The 19,962-nt window shown below is 50.7% G+C and overlaps 4 protein-coding genes across 4 annotated transcripts; 3 read left to right on the top strand and 1 right to left on the bottom strand.

Moving 5' to 3' along the window:
• Positions 1–839: 839 nt before the first annotated feature.
• FMAN_00341 (putative xanthine dehydrogenase) lies at positions 840–5,053 on the top strand (the record flags this gene model as incomplete). The annotated part of the gene is made up of 3 exons (XM_041822181.1): positions 840–1,024; positions 1,073–3,271; positions 3,331–5,053. 3 exons carry the CDS (start codon positions 840–842, stop codon positions 5,051–5,053), a joined length of 4,107 nt encoding a protein of 1,368 aa, XP_041687886.1.
• A 2,127-nt stretch (positions 5,054–7,180) lies between these two features.
• FMAN_00340 (related to transcription factors) lies at positions 7,181–9,699 on the top strand (the record flags this gene model as incomplete). The annotated part of the gene is made up of 7 exons (XM_041822180.1): positions 7,181–7,337; positions 7,614–7,636; positions 7,856–7,873; positions 8,015–8,357; positions 8,499–9,286; positions 9,395–9,591; positions 9,648–9,699. 7 exons carry the CDS (start codon positions 7,181–7,183, stop codon positions 9,697–9,699), a joined length of 1,578 nt encoding a protein of 525 aa, XP_041687885.1.
• A 1,010-nt stretch (positions 9,700–10,709) lies between these two features.
• On the top strand, positions 10,710–13,423 carry FMAN_00339 (related to transcription factors; the record flags this gene model as incomplete). Its single annotated transcript, XM_041822178.1, has 7 exons — positions 10,710–10,895; positions 10,953–11,675; positions 11,727–12,288; positions 12,339–12,394; positions 12,461–12,905; positions 12,957–13,132; positions 13,205–13,423. 7 exons carry the CDS (start codon positions 10,710–10,712, stop codon positions 13,421–13,423), a joined length of 2,367 nt encoding a protein of 788 aa, XP_041687884.1.
• A 488-nt stretch (positions 13,424–13,911) lies between these two features.
• Positions 13,912–16,449, bottom strand: FMAN_00338 (putative ZFR1 regulator of fumonisin biosynthesis; the record flags this gene model as incomplete). Its single annotated transcript, XM_041822177.1, has 1 exon — positions 13,912–16,449. The coding sequence occupies one exon, from the start codon at positions 16,447–16,449 to the stop codon at positions 13,912–13,914; it is 2,538 nt and encodes an 845-aa protein (XP_041687883.1).
• Between the last annotated feature and the right edge of the window lie 3,513 nt (positions 16,450–19,962).

Here is a 19,962-nt window from a genome sequence, read left to right as displayed (position 1 = left end):
TTAGATTAGACGGGCTTCGTAGATCTCATACTTGTTCTGCAGGTCCCATAGTGCAGTTGGTTTGTATCTCAGTGCCTCCTAGTATGTGCATGAGTCTGTGAGATAGACGATAACCAGGGTGTGAGGAATTCTCTGGTTGGTCAAGCCTTTCTATCACTATCTGGATCCCTGCTGCTATGTCTTCGAGTCCGATGGAGACTACAAGAACTACAGTATTTCTCTAGATTTATCCTGCAGCTGCTACATTCATAGTTCACCGCTATATGCAGAATATCTACAGTCTTGTCTCTGAACTCCGATGTCAAAGTGGAGGATCCCGACCGTGGAACTGGCCTATCGTGGTCGCGGAGCCGGCCGTTAGCGAGCTGCATCGTGGGGTAGAGGCTCTCTTCCCCGCACAAGCAACAGAGGGAACAAGCACTGAGTGGCTGCTGTAGCTGAGAGCGGGGGTGCAAATCTTGGGCTTATCAGTGGCGATGAGTTAACCTTGACACGTCCTAAACAGAAACAATCCGTCCTCTCATTCGTTCACTGTTTGGCTATCACGGGTATCTCGTTAGGAAGAGGAAGGTGCCGTTGCACAAGGTCCAATTGCCTTTTGTCAATATGACGCAGGGAAGATTCTCAACTTGAACCCGCTGTCTAACCGTTGCCGGCCACGCCTCGTGAACCTGAGCCCTCTATCCCTTCTACAGCAACTGTACAACGCCTCGGTTCGTTTGTTGATAAGAGCCACAGAGGCCCCGTTGTCTTTTCTATCCTTTCCCTTTTGACCCTTGGACTCTTCTTCTCTTCCCAACAACCATTCAAGATACCCATTCCTTTGATTCATCGCTATCATGGCGCCTAGCGCTGTATCTCCCACAAGGGAGTCCAACCCTGAGCCCTTGGCAACCCTAACCTCTAAATTCGATGATACCCTTCGATTCTATCTCAACGGAACCAAAGTCATTCTGGACGACATAGATCCAGAGGTCACAGTCTTAGAATATCTGCGAGGAATTGGTCTCACAGGAACAAAACTGTAAGCACTTATCGCAACCCCAGTTTCTTGCGGTTCTGACGATGCCAGTGGCTGTGGCGAAGGTGGTTGCGGAGCTTGCACAATCGTGGTCAGCCAGTATAACCCAACAACCAAGAAGATCTACCATGCCAGCGTCAACGCATGCCTGGCTCCTCTCGTCAGTTTAGACGGTAAACATGTCGTTACCGTTGAAGGTATCGGTAGCTCCCAGAAGCCCCACCCAACTCAGGAACGCATTGCCAAGTCCAATGGCAGCCAATGTGGTTTCTGTACTCCTGGTATTGTGATGAGCTTGTATGCTTTACTGCGAAACAACGACTCACCCTCCAAAGATGATGTTGAGGAGGCGTTTGATGGCAACCTGTGTCGATGTACTGGCTACCGTTCTATCCTAGATGCGGCTCAAACGTTCAGTGTTGATAAGCCGGGTATGAAGTTTAAGAAAGCAGGGGGTACTGGATGCTGCATGGAGAACGGCAACGGCCCGCCCAGTGGAGGTTGCTGTATGGACAAAGCAAACCTCGATGATGCACCTATCAAAAGGTTCACGCCCCCAGGATTCATCGAGTATAACCCAGACACAGAGCTTATCTTCCCACCGGCTCTCAAGAGACACGAGTTACGGCCTTTGGCGTTCGGAAACAAGAGGCGGAGATGGTATCGCCCTGTCACCGTCGAGCAACTCCTGCAGATCAAGAGTGCTCATCCTCAGGCCAAGATTATCGGTGGAAGCACAGAAACTCAGATCGAAACAAAGTTCAAGGCTTTGGGGTACCCTGTGTCAGTTTATGTTGGCGATATTGCTGAGTTGCGGCAGTACACTTTCAAGGAGGACCATCTTGAGATCGGCGGAAATGTTATTCTGACTGACCTTGAGAGTATTTGCGAGCATGCTATCCCTCACTATGGAAGGGAACGCGCACAGGTATTTGAGGCGATGCTCAAGCAGCTCAAGTTCTTCGCTGGTCGACAAATTCGAAACGTTGGTACCCCTGCGGGTAACTTGGTCACTGCATCGCCCATCTCAGATCTCAACCCCGTATTCTGGGCTGCAAATGCTGTGTTGGTGGCCAAGTCGTCCTCCAAGGAAACAGAGATCCCTGTTTCCCAGTTCTTTACAGGTTATCGAAAGACAGCACTCGCACAGGATGCGATCATTGCGTCGATACGAATTCCAGTCACTCAGAGTAAGGGCGAATACTTCAGGGCATACAAGCAGGCCAAGAGAAAGGATGACGATATCGCTATTGTCACTGGAGCTCTGCGGGTTCGCTTGGATGATGAAGGTATCGTTCAGGAAGCAGCCCTCATTTATGGTGGCATGGCTGCTATGACGGCTGCTGCCAAAACAGCCATGGAATACCTTGTTGGGAGACGGTTTGCCGACTTGGAGACTTTGGAGGGAACTATGAACGCTCTTGGTCGCGACTTTGACTTGCAATTCAGTGTTCCGGGTGGCATGGCGTCTTACCGAAAGTCTTTGGCCTTTGGATTCTTCTACCGGTTTTACCATGACATTCTGACAATCCTCGATGGAAGCTCAGAGCAGGTTGACAAGGAGGCTATTGACGAGATTGAGCGAGACTTGTCCAGTGGAGCAGTCGATGAAGACGCCGCTGCGGCTTATAAGCAGGAAGTGACTGGCAAATCTAACCCCCATCTGGCTGCTCTCAAGCAAACAACAGGCGAGGCGCAATACACCGACGATATTCCTGCCATGAAGAACGAGCTTCATGCCTGTTATGTCCTTTCGAAACGAGCACACGCCAAGATCATCTCTATTGATTACTCGGCTGCTTTGGATATTCCGGGAGTAGTGGATGTTGTTGATAAAGATGATATGCCATCCCCTGATGCCAATAAATTCGGTGCTCCTCACTTTGACGAGGTCTTTTTCGCTGAGGGCAAGGTTCTGACCGTTGGTCAGCCGATTGCCTTAGTTCTGGCGACTTCTCCTCTGCGAGCTCAGGAGGCTGCTCGAGCAGTCAAGATTGAATATGAAGATTTGCCATCCGTGCTCTCGATTGAGGATGCTATTGCAGCCGATAGCTACCACAACTTCTACCGACAAATCAAGAAGGGAGATACAGAGAAGGCTTTCAAGGAGTGTGACCACGTGTTCACTGGAACAGTGAGAATGGGCGGTCAAGAACATTTCTACCTCGAGACGAATGCTTGCTTGGTTGTCCCCAAGCCTGAGGATGGAGAGATGGAGATCTTTGCCAGTACTCAGAACGCCAACGAAACGTGAGTCTTGTTCTTGTTATTCCTGTTTTGCCAATATTGGATACTAACCCTTGTGTCAGACAAGTATTCGCTTCGCGAGTTTGCGATGTACAGTCAAATAAGGTTGTTGTTCGTGTCAAGCGACTGGGTGGCGGTTTCGGAGGAAAGGAGTCACGATCAGTGATTCTCAGCTCCATCTTGGCGCTCGCAGCAAAGAAGACCAAGAGACCAGTCCGATACATGCTGTCGCGAGAGGAAGACATGGTTACGAGCGGACAACGCCATCCTTTCCTTGGCAAGTACAAGGTCGGAGTGAACAAAGACGGCAAGATCCAAGCTTTGGATTGCGATGTCTTCAACAATGCAGGTTGGACGTTCGACCTCAGTGCAGCCGTGTGCGAGCGAGCAATGACCCATATCGATGGTTGCTACGATATTCCTAATGTGTACATTCGAGGACGCTTGTGCAAGACGAACACGATGTCTAACACTGCGTTCCGAGGATTTGGTGGACCTCAGGGCATGTTCATCGCAGAGTCGTACATGGAGGAGGTGGCTGACCGATTGGGAATGCCTGTCGAAACGCTGCGCCAGATCAACTTGTACGAGAAGGACGGCCAGACTCATTTTGGGCAAGGTCTTGGAGATTGGCATGTTCCGCTGATGTACAAGCAGGTGCAGGAAGAGACGATGTACGAAGCACGCCGACATGCCATTACCGATTTCAACCAAACGAACAAGTGGCGGAAGAGAGGTCTGGCTCTGATTCCGACCAAATTTGGTATTTCGTTCACCGCTCTATTTCTGAATCAGGCTGGCGCTCTGGTGCACATCTATCACGACGGCTCTGTCTTGGTGGCCCATGGTGGTACTGAGATGGGACAGGGCTTGTATACCAAGCTCACCCAGATTGCAGCACAAGCACTGGGTGTTCCATTGGACAATGTCTTCATATCCGAGACTTCAACCAACACAGTGGCCAACGCCTCTGCAACAGCTGCTTCGGCCTCGTCAGATCTGAACGGATACGCCATCTTCAACGCATGTGAGCAGCTGAACGAGCGATTAGCACCATATCGAAAGAAGCTGGGCCCTGAGGCGACCATGAAGGATCTTGCCCATGCTGCTTACTTCGACCGTGTCAATCTTTCTGCTCAAGGCTTCTACAAGACGCCCGAAATTGGATACGACTGGAATACTAACAAGGGCAAGATGTTCTTCTACTTCACTCAGGGAGTTGCCGCAGCTGAAGTGGAACTTGACCTGCTGACTGGAACGTGGACCTGCATACGCGCAGACATCAAGATGGATGTTGGTCAGTCTATCAACCCAGCGATCGACTATGGTCAAATCCAGGGTGCGTTCATGCAAGGTCTCGGTCTCTTCACAATGGAAGAATCGTTGTGGCTACGTAACGGTCCCATGGCCGGACATCTCTTCACACGGGGTCCTGGCGCATACAAGATTCCTGGGTTCCGAGATATCCCTCAGACTTTCAACGTGTCACTTCTCAAAGACGTGGAATGGAAAGAGCTACGTACCATTCAACGCAGTCGTGGTGTGGGTGAACCGCCATTCTTCATGGGAAGCTCGGTCTTCTTCGCTATTCGAGATGCACTCAAGGCAGCGCGCGCACAATCCGGAGTAAAGGCTACGATCGGCGATGACTCTTGTGAGGGACTTCTGCGACTCGAGAGTCCAGCGACACCTGAAAGGATCCGATTGGCGTGTGAGGATGAGATTATGCGCAAGGCGAGAGTTTTGCCCAAGGAGGGAGAGAGGAGTTTCTTTGTTGCGATCTAGTCTGATACATGACCTTTCAAGGAGGGACTATGAGGTCTAGCAGGGATTTTGGTGTTTAGGATACCTCTTACTATTGGAGTTAAGGTTGACATGGTCAGGCACACTTTACGAGTAATATGAAATATCATGTATCATGTTGTATGGTAGAATCTTTGACCTTGGTGATGTACGTGCGTCTTGGCCCAAGTAAAACGAAGTTACCAACAGAATATGGATCAAATCCTATTGGTCAGAATGCTCTTTAACCTTCCAAAGTCGTCAACCACGAAGAGTGAGCTAGCCGTGAATCGCCGACATTCGGAACGAGAGCAACGAGCTACGAGAATACTTCAACAGCAAGTTCACAATATGACATCAGCGATATAGATAAACGAGGAAAGGGTGCTATGCGGCAATTAATATAGTGCAAAACGAGAAGTGATATTAACATCATAGAGTTGCAGTGAAGGAATAATAACGCGCAGAGATGCCCCAGACGAGCTATTACTCGATTCGGACAAGTGTTTCAGCCTGCTGTGAGTTTATTTAGCGCCATTCTCTTTCACCGAAGGTCAAGGTCAGCATGCCCTGGAGCATCTATCGTACCAGGTCCTTTTCTACAAGATCATGTCAGAAATGGTCAAGAAAAGACTCATGGCCCCTGATTTGTGCACGGTATGTTTTTTTTATGATTTGAGAGGATTGAAATGGTCTGATTGTTGGAGACATTGGGATTGTACCTGACTTTGAATTTGGAGGCTGGGGTCAGCAGATGTGAGGATATTGGAGCTCGATTGGAGGCCTGTCTGTCTGTCTTGCAATACTGTATAGTGTAGTTACATTATGCCTATGGTATCAAAATAAACTTAGCAAAGGGGCATCCTAAACTTATGCTAAGTTACCTAAGTTTTTTGTCACTTACGATCAAGGTCCCAAGTTTTCTTACCTCTCCTAGCGTACCTAGGTTATGAATTCTGTATGAGACCCTTCGGCTGACTGCTGTTGCCTCGGCTGCCGGCAGTTGGAAGAAATTAAATTGGAAGCCAGCTTGTTCGACATTAGAAGCTCATGAATCGATCAGTACGAATAATGTACTAACTTGTGTATGTCTGCAGGTCTGAGGCTTTTGGGAATAGGTTCTGGACTGTGCTCCGGCGGTACGGAGACTCGCCCGGACCCGCCCCGGCCGCTCGTTCACCGAGACCGGGGGACCACTGGCATCTTCCCTAAACCCCGCTATTCCAAGAGGTACTAGGTGTGTAGGTCCAGCCCCCAGGAAGCAAGTCCTTCACGCTGGTAGCCCTCTCTGCCTGGGTGAGCTGACGAGGTGCAGTTGACTTTTGGCTCTGGCCTGTTTCTTCAGTCCCTCAAATAAGGAGGGATCTTATTCTCTATTTGCAATTCTTGACTAACAGTAACCAAGCCCTTGTCAAATACGCATCACTTTAATAAGGATTGATCCTCTTTCATGCCCTTCACGACGATATTCAACGTAAACTGGCTGATCCAAGGCCCACTTCGCTCGTGAGCCTGTGCTGCTTCTGCTTCTAGGCGCCCCCACAATCCTCAGTCAAGTCACTGGGTGGTCAACCAGCCTATTTCGGCCCCAGGTCTAAGCCTAGGCCTAAGCCAAAGCCTACGCCTACGCCTACGCCTACGCCTGGCTCAAACTTCACCGTCCAGGTCCTCGCAAGTCTTTTCGCCTTCTCTTTCAACTTTGACGGCTACAAGCTTCTGGCGTCCATTGTTTCACCTCTCCTGGGCCAGCCTCGGCTGCTGAGCTATCAATTCATCTCTTGCATCTCGTTGCACTCACTCGTGCCCTTCAAAACCTCATCCTTTCGACCGTTTCGGCTCACACCACCTGCGCAGCCACTTCCCTCCCCTCCTCCCCCCTCCACGGGACCAATTCAAGCGCGCGCGACTCTCTCAGGGAAAAGCTACAGTCGACAAACCTTCACCCGCGCATAGGAACTGCAGAAATAGCAATCGCAATCGCAACAACTGGCCGCCGACAACGTGCGAATGGATTGTGTCGCTTCGGCTGAGCTGTAGACCCATACAAGATTGCTGCAGCGAGCCGCAAATGATCTGCGAACCCGACGCCGCCTTGCGTAACCAAGAGATCCAATGGGAGCATAAGACACAATGACCGACCGGAATGCCGCTACCATGGGCAAGAGCGCTAAGCAGGAGCCTGCCAAAGGCGACGATGGCAAGGCTGTGAATCGCGACAAGAGCTCGAATGCCACTGCTTCTGGCAATCACAAGGCCCCTACAAAAAAGAGACGCAAAGTCAACCACGGTACGTTTTCCTAAGTGACGACGCTAGGTATCTTGCCTTGCACAGGTTCTCGATGTGGTGTTGCGCATGTGCTCATGGGGCTTCGCGCTGGGGTTGTGGGTGAAGGTCATGATGCTGGATAGTTGCGATCAAAAGAATCTTGACATGACCAATCAACTAGCCAAGCCGTCGACTCGTCAACTCCAATTCCAAGGGCAAGGTTGAACATGGCGCATGAATCTGTCTATCGTAACAAGAAGAACATTGGGCTGACATCGCTGCGGCGCTTCATTATAGCTTGCGTATATTGTCGACGATCTGTAAGTCAACCCCAAGTTCAACGACGCGCGTTCGCATTGGTTCTGTCTGGACCTCGAGCAGCTTTAGGCGTTCTAAGCAGCCAGTTCATTTGTTGAGCTGGAGTATTGTGCGACGGACATGGCGCCCATGAGACAAATCTCGTCTAGTTTACCCACCACTTTGCACATGTGAGCTTTGAGAGAACTGTAGCTGACAATCCGTTTTCTACCTGCGTCCAGCATATGACTTGCGATCTTGTAAGTACGATCTTAGGCGGCCCCTGTTTCTTGCCTTGATAACATGCTGGGACACCTGAGCTGCAGCTGTTGTGTTCAGCTATTCAGGGGAAGGGCTGGCTTTCTACACCATCAAAATCAAGTCACTGACGCCATGAATAGGAGAGACCATGTACCAGATGCATTAAACGGAATATTGGACATCTCTGTCACGATGAGCCTCGCGATGCCGATTCCAAGAAAGCAAAGAGTGTTCAGAGCACCCAGAGCATACAGGCGCCCTCTGTAGTTGATGAGTCGGACGCACAGTCCGATATGGCTCGTAGCTCGATTTCTAGTACCATGGGCCCACCTCCCCCAACGTTTGACACGACGAGGCAGCGAGGTTCCAAATCTTTTGGGGGGGTGCTCGGTCAAGGAAGCCCACTGTCCATTGTGCAACCCGGCCAGGTCTCGGGCCTGCAGGGCAATGCGTTGAACAACGGCAACAGTAACGCGAATCAATGTACGTTTTGTGTCCCTTTGTCCTGGTCTGAGAGGGGCCTGTCCCTTGTTTCGATTTTTAATCACGAGCGGAGACGGGTGGGCTGAGGTTGGGGCAGCCCAGAAATCTGTTCCTGATCTGAGATCGCTGACACGCCACTAGTTGCGGGTTTCCAAGATGCGTGGATGACAGCTCAGAACCATTTTCATGATATGAACAGCTATCACCCCAATTACATGATTGCCTCAGAAGTCACTCACGAGTTCAATCTTCTCAACGATTTCCTCCATACGAGTCTGCTCGATGACGGTAGTGTGCCGCCAGAGGAACAGCAGAGCCCGGCGTTCAAGCGGTCGAGCCAGAGCCAGTCGGAGATGCTACCCAGGTTTGGTAATAATAACACCAACACCTCTATGGGAGTCGGTGGTTCAAACACCATGTCAAACATGACAGAGGGATCAATGCTGCCACCCCCTCCGAATGTTGAGGGCAAGAACATTCCACGACCGGGAAGCGTTGTGCCCGCCGACAAGGCTCGCGAATACTATCTACAAGCTGCCGACCCATCAGGCAACGACACGCCAGAGGAGCGAATGGCGCGTGTGCTCAAGGCCAAGTACGACGCTGGACTCTTAAAGCCGTTCAATTACATCAACGGTTATTCTCGCTTGGGTGCATATCTCAATTCACACATCACAACGGCGTCAAGGGAAAAGATTCTGAGGACCATCGCCCGGTTCCGGCCCGCTTTTCGAGAAAAGGCACATGCTTTGACGGATATAGAACTTGTGTACGTTGAGATGTGGTTTGAGAAACAGCTCATGGACTATGACCGGGTGTTTGCAAGCATGGCAGTGCCCGCGTGCTGCTGGCGAAGAACCGGTGAGATCTTCAGGGGCAACAAGGAGATGGCAGAGTTGATTGGCGTGTCAGTAGCTCAGCTTAGAGATGTAAGTCCTGCTTTGCTTGGCCTACACCTCCTCGTGACAGCAGTAGTTTGGTGCCAGCCAAAGCACAGGGGGTTTGGCAAATAGATTGCTAACGTTCGCTTACTCTAGGGCAAAATCGCGTTGCACGAAATCCTCACAGAAGAATCAATGGTGCGATACTGGGAAGAGTTTGGCACGATTGCCTTCGATCCAGCGCACGAGACCCTCTTGACGGCCTGCTCCCTGAAGAACCCAACCCCTGGGTCAACGCATCCAGTTGTGAAATGTTGTTTCTCGTTCATGATCAGAAGAGACGAGCACAAACTGTACGTATTAGTCACTCGGGCTCCATCTGCCTCCCTATACTGACTAATTCGAATAGACCAGCTCTTATTGTTGGTAATTTCTTGCCGCATGACCCACCAGCACAATAACCATGGGCACACCGATACATGTATATGCTGTAAATATATGATGCTTCGTGACAAGAAGCACAACATGAGTTGCCACACTTGCAAAAGAGTGCTATGAGGCCTCAAACATTAGTAAGAAAAAGAAAATAGTCGGGATCGGGAACGGCGCTTGGATACAAGGATTCGGAGCGTATGTATTCATTTGCAGTACGTTAGACAGAAGATGACAGTTTGAATATTATCTTGCTTCAGAGAAGTCCCTTGGTGATGATGGTGTTCTTCCGGGTCCTTCCTTGAATTCATGACCTTTGGAGTCCGATTTTCGGCTTTGGGCAGTTGGGTGGGCAGTTGGAAGGAGCACTTTCATCGCTCCTACTCTCGACCGTTCCGTTCGCAGTAGACTCACATGACTCGGTTCTAAATGCAGGAGGATCTTATGGGTTGGGGAATTATTTGCCTTAGTTTGCCTTGGGTATCCTATTCTTTCCGTTCATACCATACCTGATAATCACTTTATTCTCCAAATGCACGGCTTCTAATACAAGGCGGCTGCTTTCCCCTTTTTCAAGCCGGTCATGGCGTCGGCTGAAGTATCTACTATCAACCACGCCAAAAAGCTCGAGGAAATCATAGGCAAGGATCAAAGCGAATGGATGTAGTAGATTTTACTGACTCGCAGTATCGGGACAGAATTCGCCACAGATCTCTTTTCCAAGTTGCCCACCTCATATGACTCGAGCTCAACTGATGTTCTCCTTTCCGATCTGAACCATCACATAGCCACAGCCAATGTTCTTGCGGAGAACCGCACTGCTCCTCCGTTAGAAGTCTCCAGGAACCTCAAGGACATCGGGAGGAAACTATGGAACGAATGTATCAAAGAAAGGAGAAAGAGGGACAACTTCCTACAGTCGGCTTCTAGGACTCAACTGCTGGTTCGCACTCGGGTCCTGGCCTTCCTCGCCCATGCTCTCGCACGGGAGCATCGACGTGGTAAAAGGAGGGATAATCTGGAAGATATTATATACATGATGGGCTTGTCACTCACATTAGCGCGAGTGTGTGTCGAATCATCGGACCTAGACGGAGCGCTTCTAAGTATGGCCAAAGCCGCGGATTACATCGACCGACTAAAGAATATCAACAATTTGACTACTGAAGATAGGGCTCAGGTGCAAAAGATTGAGGCTGAATACTTGACCATGCGATGTGCTTTGGTGAGTTAAGAAACAGCATCTCTGACGACTTGCTGACCGGTCAAGTCGTGGAAACAGGGCCGTCTCGACGTTGCGGAGCACATGTACGCCAAAGCAGATGACCTCTTACACAATCTCGATCCAACTTCTGCTGAACACTTGGCTGATACGTTTCACGGAATTGGGGGTGACCTCTTGTCCAAGGGCGATAATGAAATGGCCTTGAAGTGGCTCCGGCGAGCACTTGACCTCATAAATGACCAAGCGCTAGACAGGCTTTCAACAGAAGGGTTGGAACTTCGAATATCCATCCACCACGAACTCATACAGGCATTTCTCGCCACAGGATCGCAGGATGGACTACAAGAAGCTGAGAATCTAGTGTCGCGTGTTGAATCAGAGATCGGGGACAAGCCAGTGGTTTTACATTGGCGACTCGAGATTCTTCAACGATCTCCAAGCGAAGTCTTCAACGCCGATGCATGTGCGAGTATACTGCGCCGTATGATACGTTCGCTCGATCTTTCGGCCGCTAGGCTCGGCTTTCTTCTGCATGGTATCAGCGAACTGCGAATGAGAGGTCCACGTCTGGCGATAGGCCTCATGGATGAGTTATTGCTCAGGAAGCTTATGCCTTCTTGTAACATGGACTGGATAGGCAAAGCCATTGTCCGGCGAGTTTGGATGGGCACGATGGAAGCAGACGCGTCTATGAGCGTAGCAGATTTAACCCAGACCCTGGATCAGCTCGTTCAAGAAGCTGGTCAGTGTGATGTTGAGGCCTCGACTGCTGCACTTTCTGTCAGTCTAACTACCTCAACACTCTTTCATGCACGTAACTGACAAGAGAAGCTCATTTGGAAGAAGCTCGATACTAGTTATTCCAAGAAACAGTACAAAGATTCCCAGCTTTGGTGCCAAGCTGCGCTCCACTCTATCTTTGCGAATAGTGGCGAGGCATGCCAGGGCAAGTTCAGCAGAAGGCTAGTGCTGTGCGCTACTTCTTGTAGTGATGCAGAGACTGCATTTTCTGCATTTCACTCAATGCCTAAAAGTATCCAGGATGAGCCGCTGACTAGATACCTCATGTTCAGGGTTTCTCTACTGAACTGGGACCATGACTTTGGTCGTCAATGTGTCGAATTCCTGGGCAAATTTGCCGAGAAATCTCAGTGTCGAGATATACTATACGCATGTATAAGAGATGCACAGCACGTCGGCGATAAGCTGATGACCTTGGAAGCTTTAAAGGCGGTTGCTGAAACCTTTGATGATGAAGGCTCTTTGACTATCAATCTGCCATCGATTCTGAGGTGTACCATCAGGCTTATACACTCGCTTGAGTCGCAAGGGGGCAGCGAAGGAGACCCAAGTCCTGGGCTTGCAGAAGAAACTTGCCGGATCTTCGAAAAGGGTAAGCTCTCTCCCTCTCTCAAAGGGTTGATTGTGTTCTAACGCGCACAGCTTGTGAGCACGCCAAATTGGATCCAAGGGATGAGCAAGGTTGCAAAGTCTTCACAGTATCGGAGCTGCACTGGTTTCGAAAGAACGCATACAACATCGGTGTGACAAAGTGTCATGTCTAGGGGCTGTGGCATCTAATCCGCATTTTCCGTGCGTGTCTCGCATTTGTGGATTGTTACCCGTCCGATCTTCCTTCAGAGGATGATACTGATCTACGACTTATGTCCGTCCGTTGCCACTTTGTCGTCGCCGCGGCACTTGTCTCCCAGGCTCGTACCGAGGACAAGGTTGATGAACAGCTGCAGCAGTACCTTGAAACAAGACGGCACATTTCAGAATTCGACACCCTTTTTGACGCTCATTTCCGAAACGATCCCAAGTCTCAGATATATCCCGACCTCCTAGCCAAGCTATCAACGCTTTTTGTCCTTGACTTTGAGAGTGCCGTGTGCTTAAAGAGTTGGGATGATCTTAGTCAGATTATTAGGAAGGCCCAAATTTGCAAAAATGAGATGATGTATAAGGCAATGGGAGACTGCTTGTTAAGGAGTGAAGCTTCAGGAAATGGTATGTGTCAATTGGTCTCTAACAGCGCACACGGAAAACTAATTCCAGCAGTCGTGTATGGAACCATGCGGCTTATAATCAATGAGATATTCTCACTGGAGCAATTTGACAACCAGCAACTCGCAAAGTACATGCGTTGCATGTTCCAAGCTATTCTACCCCTGGACGACAACCTTGCTTTCCAGGTTGTGGAACAAGCAGTCCAGATAGCACGCGAAGGAAGCCAAGTAAGTGGTTCTTCCCATCACTATAGATTCTTGACGGGGTTCATTTTTAGCGTGGGCTAACATTTATCACAGGTGCAGAAGCCTTTTCCTGCAGAGGACTTGGACTGGATCATCGCAACAACATTTAATCATGCAATTGATATCTTGGCGAGAGGTGATGAGGATCTATGTCAGCAATGGGCTATGAAGGCCCTTGACCTGACCGAGTATATGGATGATAATGGCGATATGCGAGATATGCTGCGGGAAAGAGTTGTCAAGCTGGGCTTGAGCAAAGAGGCACCCAGCTGATTTCCGACATATTCTTCACTCACACCGATGTTGACGTACTTTTCACTTCAAATTGGTAACCGAATATAAATGAAACGGTCTTGATGGGATATCCAAGCTGAAACTTGTCTCCTTGTGCTACCACACAAACGGTAAATTCGTGTATCCATTATAACCGTTGCAGAAAGTATACAGCTCTATGGGTCATGTCCCAACAACGCCGGTTGCGCCTCTGTGCTATGCAAAAATCCTATACTCATCTCATGCAGCGCGTGGTATCTTCGTACAGATTCTCCCCAAGCAGTACTATACTATACTACCTGGAGGCAGCTATACGCAACAAAATATCAGGACGCCATGTCAAAACAGAATGCACCAAAACCAGGCTGTTTATATATGCCTTGTTCCTTCAACTTTTGCAGGTGAGCCAGCTTCCAGCACTAGACAAGGAAGACAAGGCTCATAAAATAAACATTAAAAATCGCTTTCATAATTCCCCACCACACGCTTTATATAATATTGGCGATGCTCAAACGCTCCTTGCTGGTAGTTGGGGCGGTTGCGCTTCCACTCGGTGTCCTGCTGCCCCCTGCCACAGGGCTCACCGCTGTACTTCCCTCGCCCAACTTGGGTATCTCGGACCCGAAACGCGATACATCGCCTAGCCTTGGGAGTTCCACCGCTGGGCCAGGCGTCTCGCTCTTGATGGGCGGAGGTAGCGTCCAAGTTGCACTTGAGGGGGTCGGAGTCGTGGCTGGCCCGCCATCCAGTCCACGAATGGCCGTCTCGAGCCTTGCCCATCCACCCCAATCTTTGTTGTCGACTTCGTCCAGTCCCGTTCGAGCCTCAGGGCTGAACAACTCGTTTCTGGTGGCCGATGTAGGATGCTGAAACGGCGACGGGGACTGGTGCAAATGAACCTCTCGCTCTAGGCCTGCCCAAAGCCACGAGGCATCAGTTGATGCTTGAAGATCAGCAGAAACGTACACAATCAAATCCTCGTCGCGTGACAGCATCTGTAGAAGAGCTGCTTGATCTATCGATGGCCTTGAAGAACTAAAGTGCGGCGGAGCACTCCTTGCTAGGTAGTTTGTACACTCAACTCTCTTGGCTGCCAAGGCGGATACAAAGAACGACAGGTAACGACCGCAAGCGATTGTGATATCTCTTTGTCGATCGATAGAAGCCAGTGCTCTCACAGCCGTCACTGCAGGGTCTATGTAACCAGTAAGGAGAAGAAATAGGGCACAGCGGAATATGTGCGTTGTCAACAAGGTAGTTGCACTGTCGGCCAAGATGCTTCCGTTTAATCGATGGAGTAGAGATACGGTCTCGAGAGCAATGTGAGTACAGCTTTCGAGAGAAGCCATCCGAGCCTCGAGGGGGTACACAGGATCGAGATGATGCCGATGTAGGAGAAGACGAGCGTGGAATAGGTATGCCAACGGAGCAAGAAAGCCAGGTGCAAGGGGCACGCTGCTCGAAGGATCGCATGCTGGCGGAAAGGTGTTCAGACATTTCTTTAGATGGGTGTCAAGGGTTGAGAGATGAACTGATGACATCGACTGGGGTGTCAGCGCTGTAAGAAGCGACGAGTACGACCGTACAACATGGATAACGGCGAGTAGAGAGTGAGTCAAAGGTTCCGCCCCCGTAGGTACCAACATGCCTCCTTCGTGGATAAACTGATCGTCTACCCCGGCTGGCAATGACACGTCACAGTCGTCGTCGTCGATCAGAACGGGTCGGCTCAGCTCAGTAGCCAGGGTCCTATCCAGTATGTATATCATCCACCAGGTCCTGCGTCGCATCTCTCCTTCAATCACTGGCCATGGTCCTGATTCAACGTGCATGCCGAGATCTTGAGAAACACGGACAGCCCTACCCAACCATCCCCAAGCCGCTGACTTCAGGTTCATCTCGTTCAGGCAGAGAGTTACTAATGTTAGTGCCCGGGCATGTTCCAGAGTAAAGTCGTTAGACCATGGATCAATCATCTTGTTGACCATCTCAAGAAATTCGGCAGGTTCGTAAAAGGAGTTTGGCTGGGAGCCTGATGTTGTGTTAAAGAGACTGCCAGTTGCCAGGACTGCGAAGAACATAGAAAGCCAGGCTGGGGACATTCTGTTGGACGCATTGCTGTCGTAGAGGTCGTTGATAGTAGATCGGAACGATGGCATGTGTATGATCGGAAACATGGAGTGGGACGAGTTGCAATAGGCGTGCAGCAGTTGGTCTACCACGTGCCTAGCAGGTAGCTCTGGTCTCGGGGGGTCGAAGAATATAGGGGCTCGTTCACGATACTGGGCCGGGAGTTTCCAGATACCTCTCGAAAAATCGCGTACATTGGCCCTCGCTCTCGCTAGCTCTGGAACTGGTGCCGGTCTCTTTCGTCGCTTCGGTTCGGATCCAATGGCCGGTAAGCTAAAGCTATTCTCGTCACCTCCTTCAGCATCGAGGTCCATGGGCCCTTCTCGATCCTGAAGCATACGGCGCAATCCACTGTTCTCCCTTTTCACTCGTTCCATTTGCTTCTCCAAGTCCTGCACCTGTTTGATAGACGACATGCGCCGGTTCGTCTCCTTGGTGAATTGACATTTGACATTTCGACTCGAACACTCCGAGCAACTTGTCGTCTCGGTTGCGTCACATTTCACCTTTCTTTCTCGACAAGCATCACAACTGGGGTCCTTCCTTCGCTGTCGGTATGCTCTCTTCTGTCCCTGACCACCTGGTCCTGTTAAATGGGCGGATGATGGTCCCGGAGTGCTGGCTACAGATTCATTCGAAGCGAGTGAATCGTGTCCAAGAGAAGATGACGTGGTCATTGGGCCGTACGGTTGAAAGCCCTGAGTGACTGGAGGTAAAGGGGGGATGCCAATAGGTTGGGGCGTTGCCGGAACATTCAAACGTGGGTTGGTACTCATGGCCCCTGGCGCAAACTGGGACAAAGATTTGGGGGAAGTTGCAGATGAGACAGAAGACGAGTCGTAGGATCTGTTTGAGAGATTGGGCGAGCGAGCATAAACGTTCTGCGGTGTTGACATAGCTGGGTGCCCTCTCGGTGCCCAGCCTCTACTAGGATTTGTCGAGGAAGCCTCAAAAGGTCCCCCAACGGGATGAACGTTAGGGGGGCGTCGGTCAACGAGCATAAAGGTAACTCTGTTGAACGAAAGCTGCAGGTCGTCAAGTACAGAGTGGGCAAACTCCCGTTTCTCGCTTTGCCCGGAAAGAAGAAGCTAGGATATGCCGTTTGTTTGTCAATTAACCCTGCAACGGAGCCTTCAATCTTTGCCGCCAGTGTCCTAGTCCGCAATCAACAGTGTGAATTCGTCTCTGCGAAATGGATATCTTGAGTGCCGCGAAGCTGTGTAACCCGAGACCTTTTTGCTCCGAAGTAGTTATTCGGCTCATCACCTTGTTTAACACTAGGAATAGATTGCGGGTTTCCCAAACTACAATGCTTGGACCAGGAACGGCTAAGCAAAGCTCTAGGCCGTTACCGTTGTACCTGATAGCACTCCTCCTAGACTTAGAATGTCTATTTGGGGTCCAAAGTTCCAGTGGTAGGCGACAGTATCTGCGGCTCGGAGTACTGGCCGGGTTAGAACGAGTGACTTCAAGAAGGGCGTCGGCTGTGTGTTGAAGTCGCAGCCTTAGAGACCCGGGACAATCTTCTGTTCTGGAAGGGCCTGCGAAGAAGAAAAGAAAAGGCGAGGCCACGAGGCCGGAGCTGACGTCGTTAGGTTTGGCTCACGGCGACTAGGCTGAGAGAAAGAGGAAATGTACCGTATGGAAGAAGAGGCGCCTGCAGGCAGGTATATCGCTGCTCGTCACTAGCTACCTGGGCGGGCACAACAGCACCAGGAGCAGCAGGAGCAGCACCGTGTTAGTGGCGCTGGTCCGTGATCCGGGGCTCTCCGCGCGTTAACGCAGATTCGGAAATATTATCTGGGCCAGGCGATGGTAAATTGGGGGGAGGGGTGGCCGGACCCTTGACGAGTTGGCTGAGCAGGGCTGTTGAGATCAGCCATGGCCGCTAATGTGTTTCGAGCGGAGACGGGCATCCTGGAATATGTTGCTAGTCATAATCCCAGATCCTAGCAGTATATCCATCGATCCAACAAGACAAGTGCTTGTACCAACCCCAATGCCACCCTCGGATGTCAGAACTCGGGTCCGTAGTGAGATCCTGGACTTGATCATCAACAAGAAGACCCTGTGCGCCAAATGCTCTCAGCTATGCCAGGCATGAGCATGACTACAGAGCATATGCCCTCAAAGCTTGGTTGGTTCAGTAAGCGCACTATATGTTCAGTGACCAACGACTGAGTGAGCCATTTCCCGGCGCTGTGCTGACGATATGCCCGTCTGGTTCTCGGCGCTGGTCTGCTGAGAAAAGTTTGGTACTTCCGGAAGATGTTATGCACAAACAAGCCGGTCGATATTCGGTCATCTGTGCCTTGTGTTATCCGCGATGCCATGTGCTACCCCCGCGCCTAGATCGGCGTGCCTTGTTGTAGTAAGGCCGGTCAGGTATTCGTAGATGAGGCCCAGAAAATTCGCCGAATCTCAACCTCCAGTCTCAGACACGTTGAGTTGATTCTAATGTACAAAATACCACTATAATAAGCCAGATCTATTCCCAGATTCCCCGGGCATAACACCTTGCAATAATATGCAGCCGAACCAAAGTTTGTACGTATCGATCAAATCGAGTTACTTATGTGAAAGTGACATGTTTGCAGGCGATTGCACACATCAGGGTGTAGTCTCAGAACTGAAACACATCGTCTGTGCGGTCTGGCATGGTTCAGCGGTATCTGGCTACTATCTGACTGCTTGGCTAGTGGAGCTATGGAGCTATGGAGCTCAACCAGTACTGGACTGCACAAGGCTCACTAACTCCTGATTCATGGTTGTCATGCCAGATATGTGGCGTCAGCAACCGATAGGCAGTTTGAGGCCAGGGATAGAATGGTGATGTACTCCGTAGACGGGAACTATAATAACTAGTCGCTCTCGCGTTTGTGTGCAGTCCGAGCATGTCGATTACAATGGCCCTTGGCCCATTCGAGGCTTTGCGCCGAGCTGGTGGACTGGAATCGTTTGCTGGTCGACTTAGAGGGCTGCAAGCTGCCGTTGGGCAGACGGCCTGCCGGGCGGGCATGGGTTCGGTCATGATGGTTTCCGAAGGTGCCACCTTGTCCAGGTGTTCGCCAATAGGACGGTTATATCCGCCGCCGTGGGTGGGAGGCGGATGACGAATCCCCAGTCAGGGTCGCAGTGGGGATTCGGGCTAGAGCCGAGTGAACCGCCGGGAAGGGAAGGGTTGGACGGGTGGCTCGCCCGGGCCCTATATGGAAGGGCAGGATCTCGATATCTGGTCAGCGCGAGGAATGAAGGTTAAAATAAACTGCACCATACAAGCATAGCAACCAGCTAGGACACCAAGGCACTCGGTAGGGAATTCATACATGATAACGTCCAGGGCCATGAAGGGTCCAGAGATTTCGCACTCCGCATGGAACTGTACAATCACCAATACATACAGTGCTGCCCGGGCCATGACCCGCCTTGTATGTAACAGAAGGCAGGGGCATACTGTAAGAAAGCACAGGTCGGCGAGCAACCGGCGTTGGAGATTCGAGTGGCTTGCTCTCTTTAGACATCCTATCAAGCCCACGTCCATGACCAAGTGAAGTGGGAGAGATGCGGGCCCGCCTCGTATGCTGGTTACATCCATACACATTCTAAAATTCCAGAAGGGCAGACGCAGTGCTTCGATGCCAGGATAGAGTTGGGACGAGATGAGTTAGTTGTCCAGCCAAGTCTGATTCGTATGCAAGTCAATCCCTACAATTCAGAGAACCGGCGACATGGACATGGACCACAGACACACTGATTCATATTTAGTGGCGGCAGGGGCGCTTCGCTTTGGGGAGTTGTCACGCGCCTCAGACTAAAAGCAATCCGTTGCGGCGTCTACCAACGGCCGATTGAAAGTGGAAACAGATGGTCGGGGCCGAAAACCGGTATACTTCGATCGGTGCCTTGTATGTATCGAGTCGTGTTTGGTCACGGCCCCCAAGCTCTCTAAGCATCCAAAGGTAGTTTGGCACAATAGCAAAGGCTGCGCTACGAATACTTGGCAGAGCATCGGATCGCGAATTGGGGTGATGAAGGTGAAGCCCTCATTCGCTACTAGGCTTTGGCGTGTGCCCTTGTCAAGATCGAGGGAGCGGGGGGCCGTGTGGGCTGAGATTCGAGCTGTGGTTTCGGATGCTGACTACCGGGCGTAGAAGGGGTGCCATATGTACATGCTATCGTCTTACAGCAGGGACCACGATCTCGGAGACGGTTTTAGTGTGAGCTATGGCACCGTGTTATTGATACAGTACTCGGGGACTCGCATGTGCGCGAGGTAGCGAGCGAGCGATGCAGGCTGTAGATGCAGCTGAAGCTGAAGCGGAAGCGGAAGTATCTTTTTCTGAATTCGCAAATAGGAGTTGAGAAGAAGATGAAAATAACGTTGTTGGCGGGGGGAATGCATGCCGCGA

Source organism: Fusarium mangiferae (assembly GCF_900044065.1).
Source record: "Fusarium mangiferae strain MRC7560 genome assembly, contig: FMAN_scaffold013, whole genome shotgun sequence".
Taxonomy (NCBI): domain Eukaryota; kingdom Fungi; phylum Ascomycota; class Sordariomycetes; order Hypocreales; family Nectriaceae; genus Fusarium; species Fusarium mangiferae.
The sequence above is the reverse complement of the archived record's forward strand: the minus strand, read 5'-3'. Positions and strand labels throughout refer to the sequence as shown.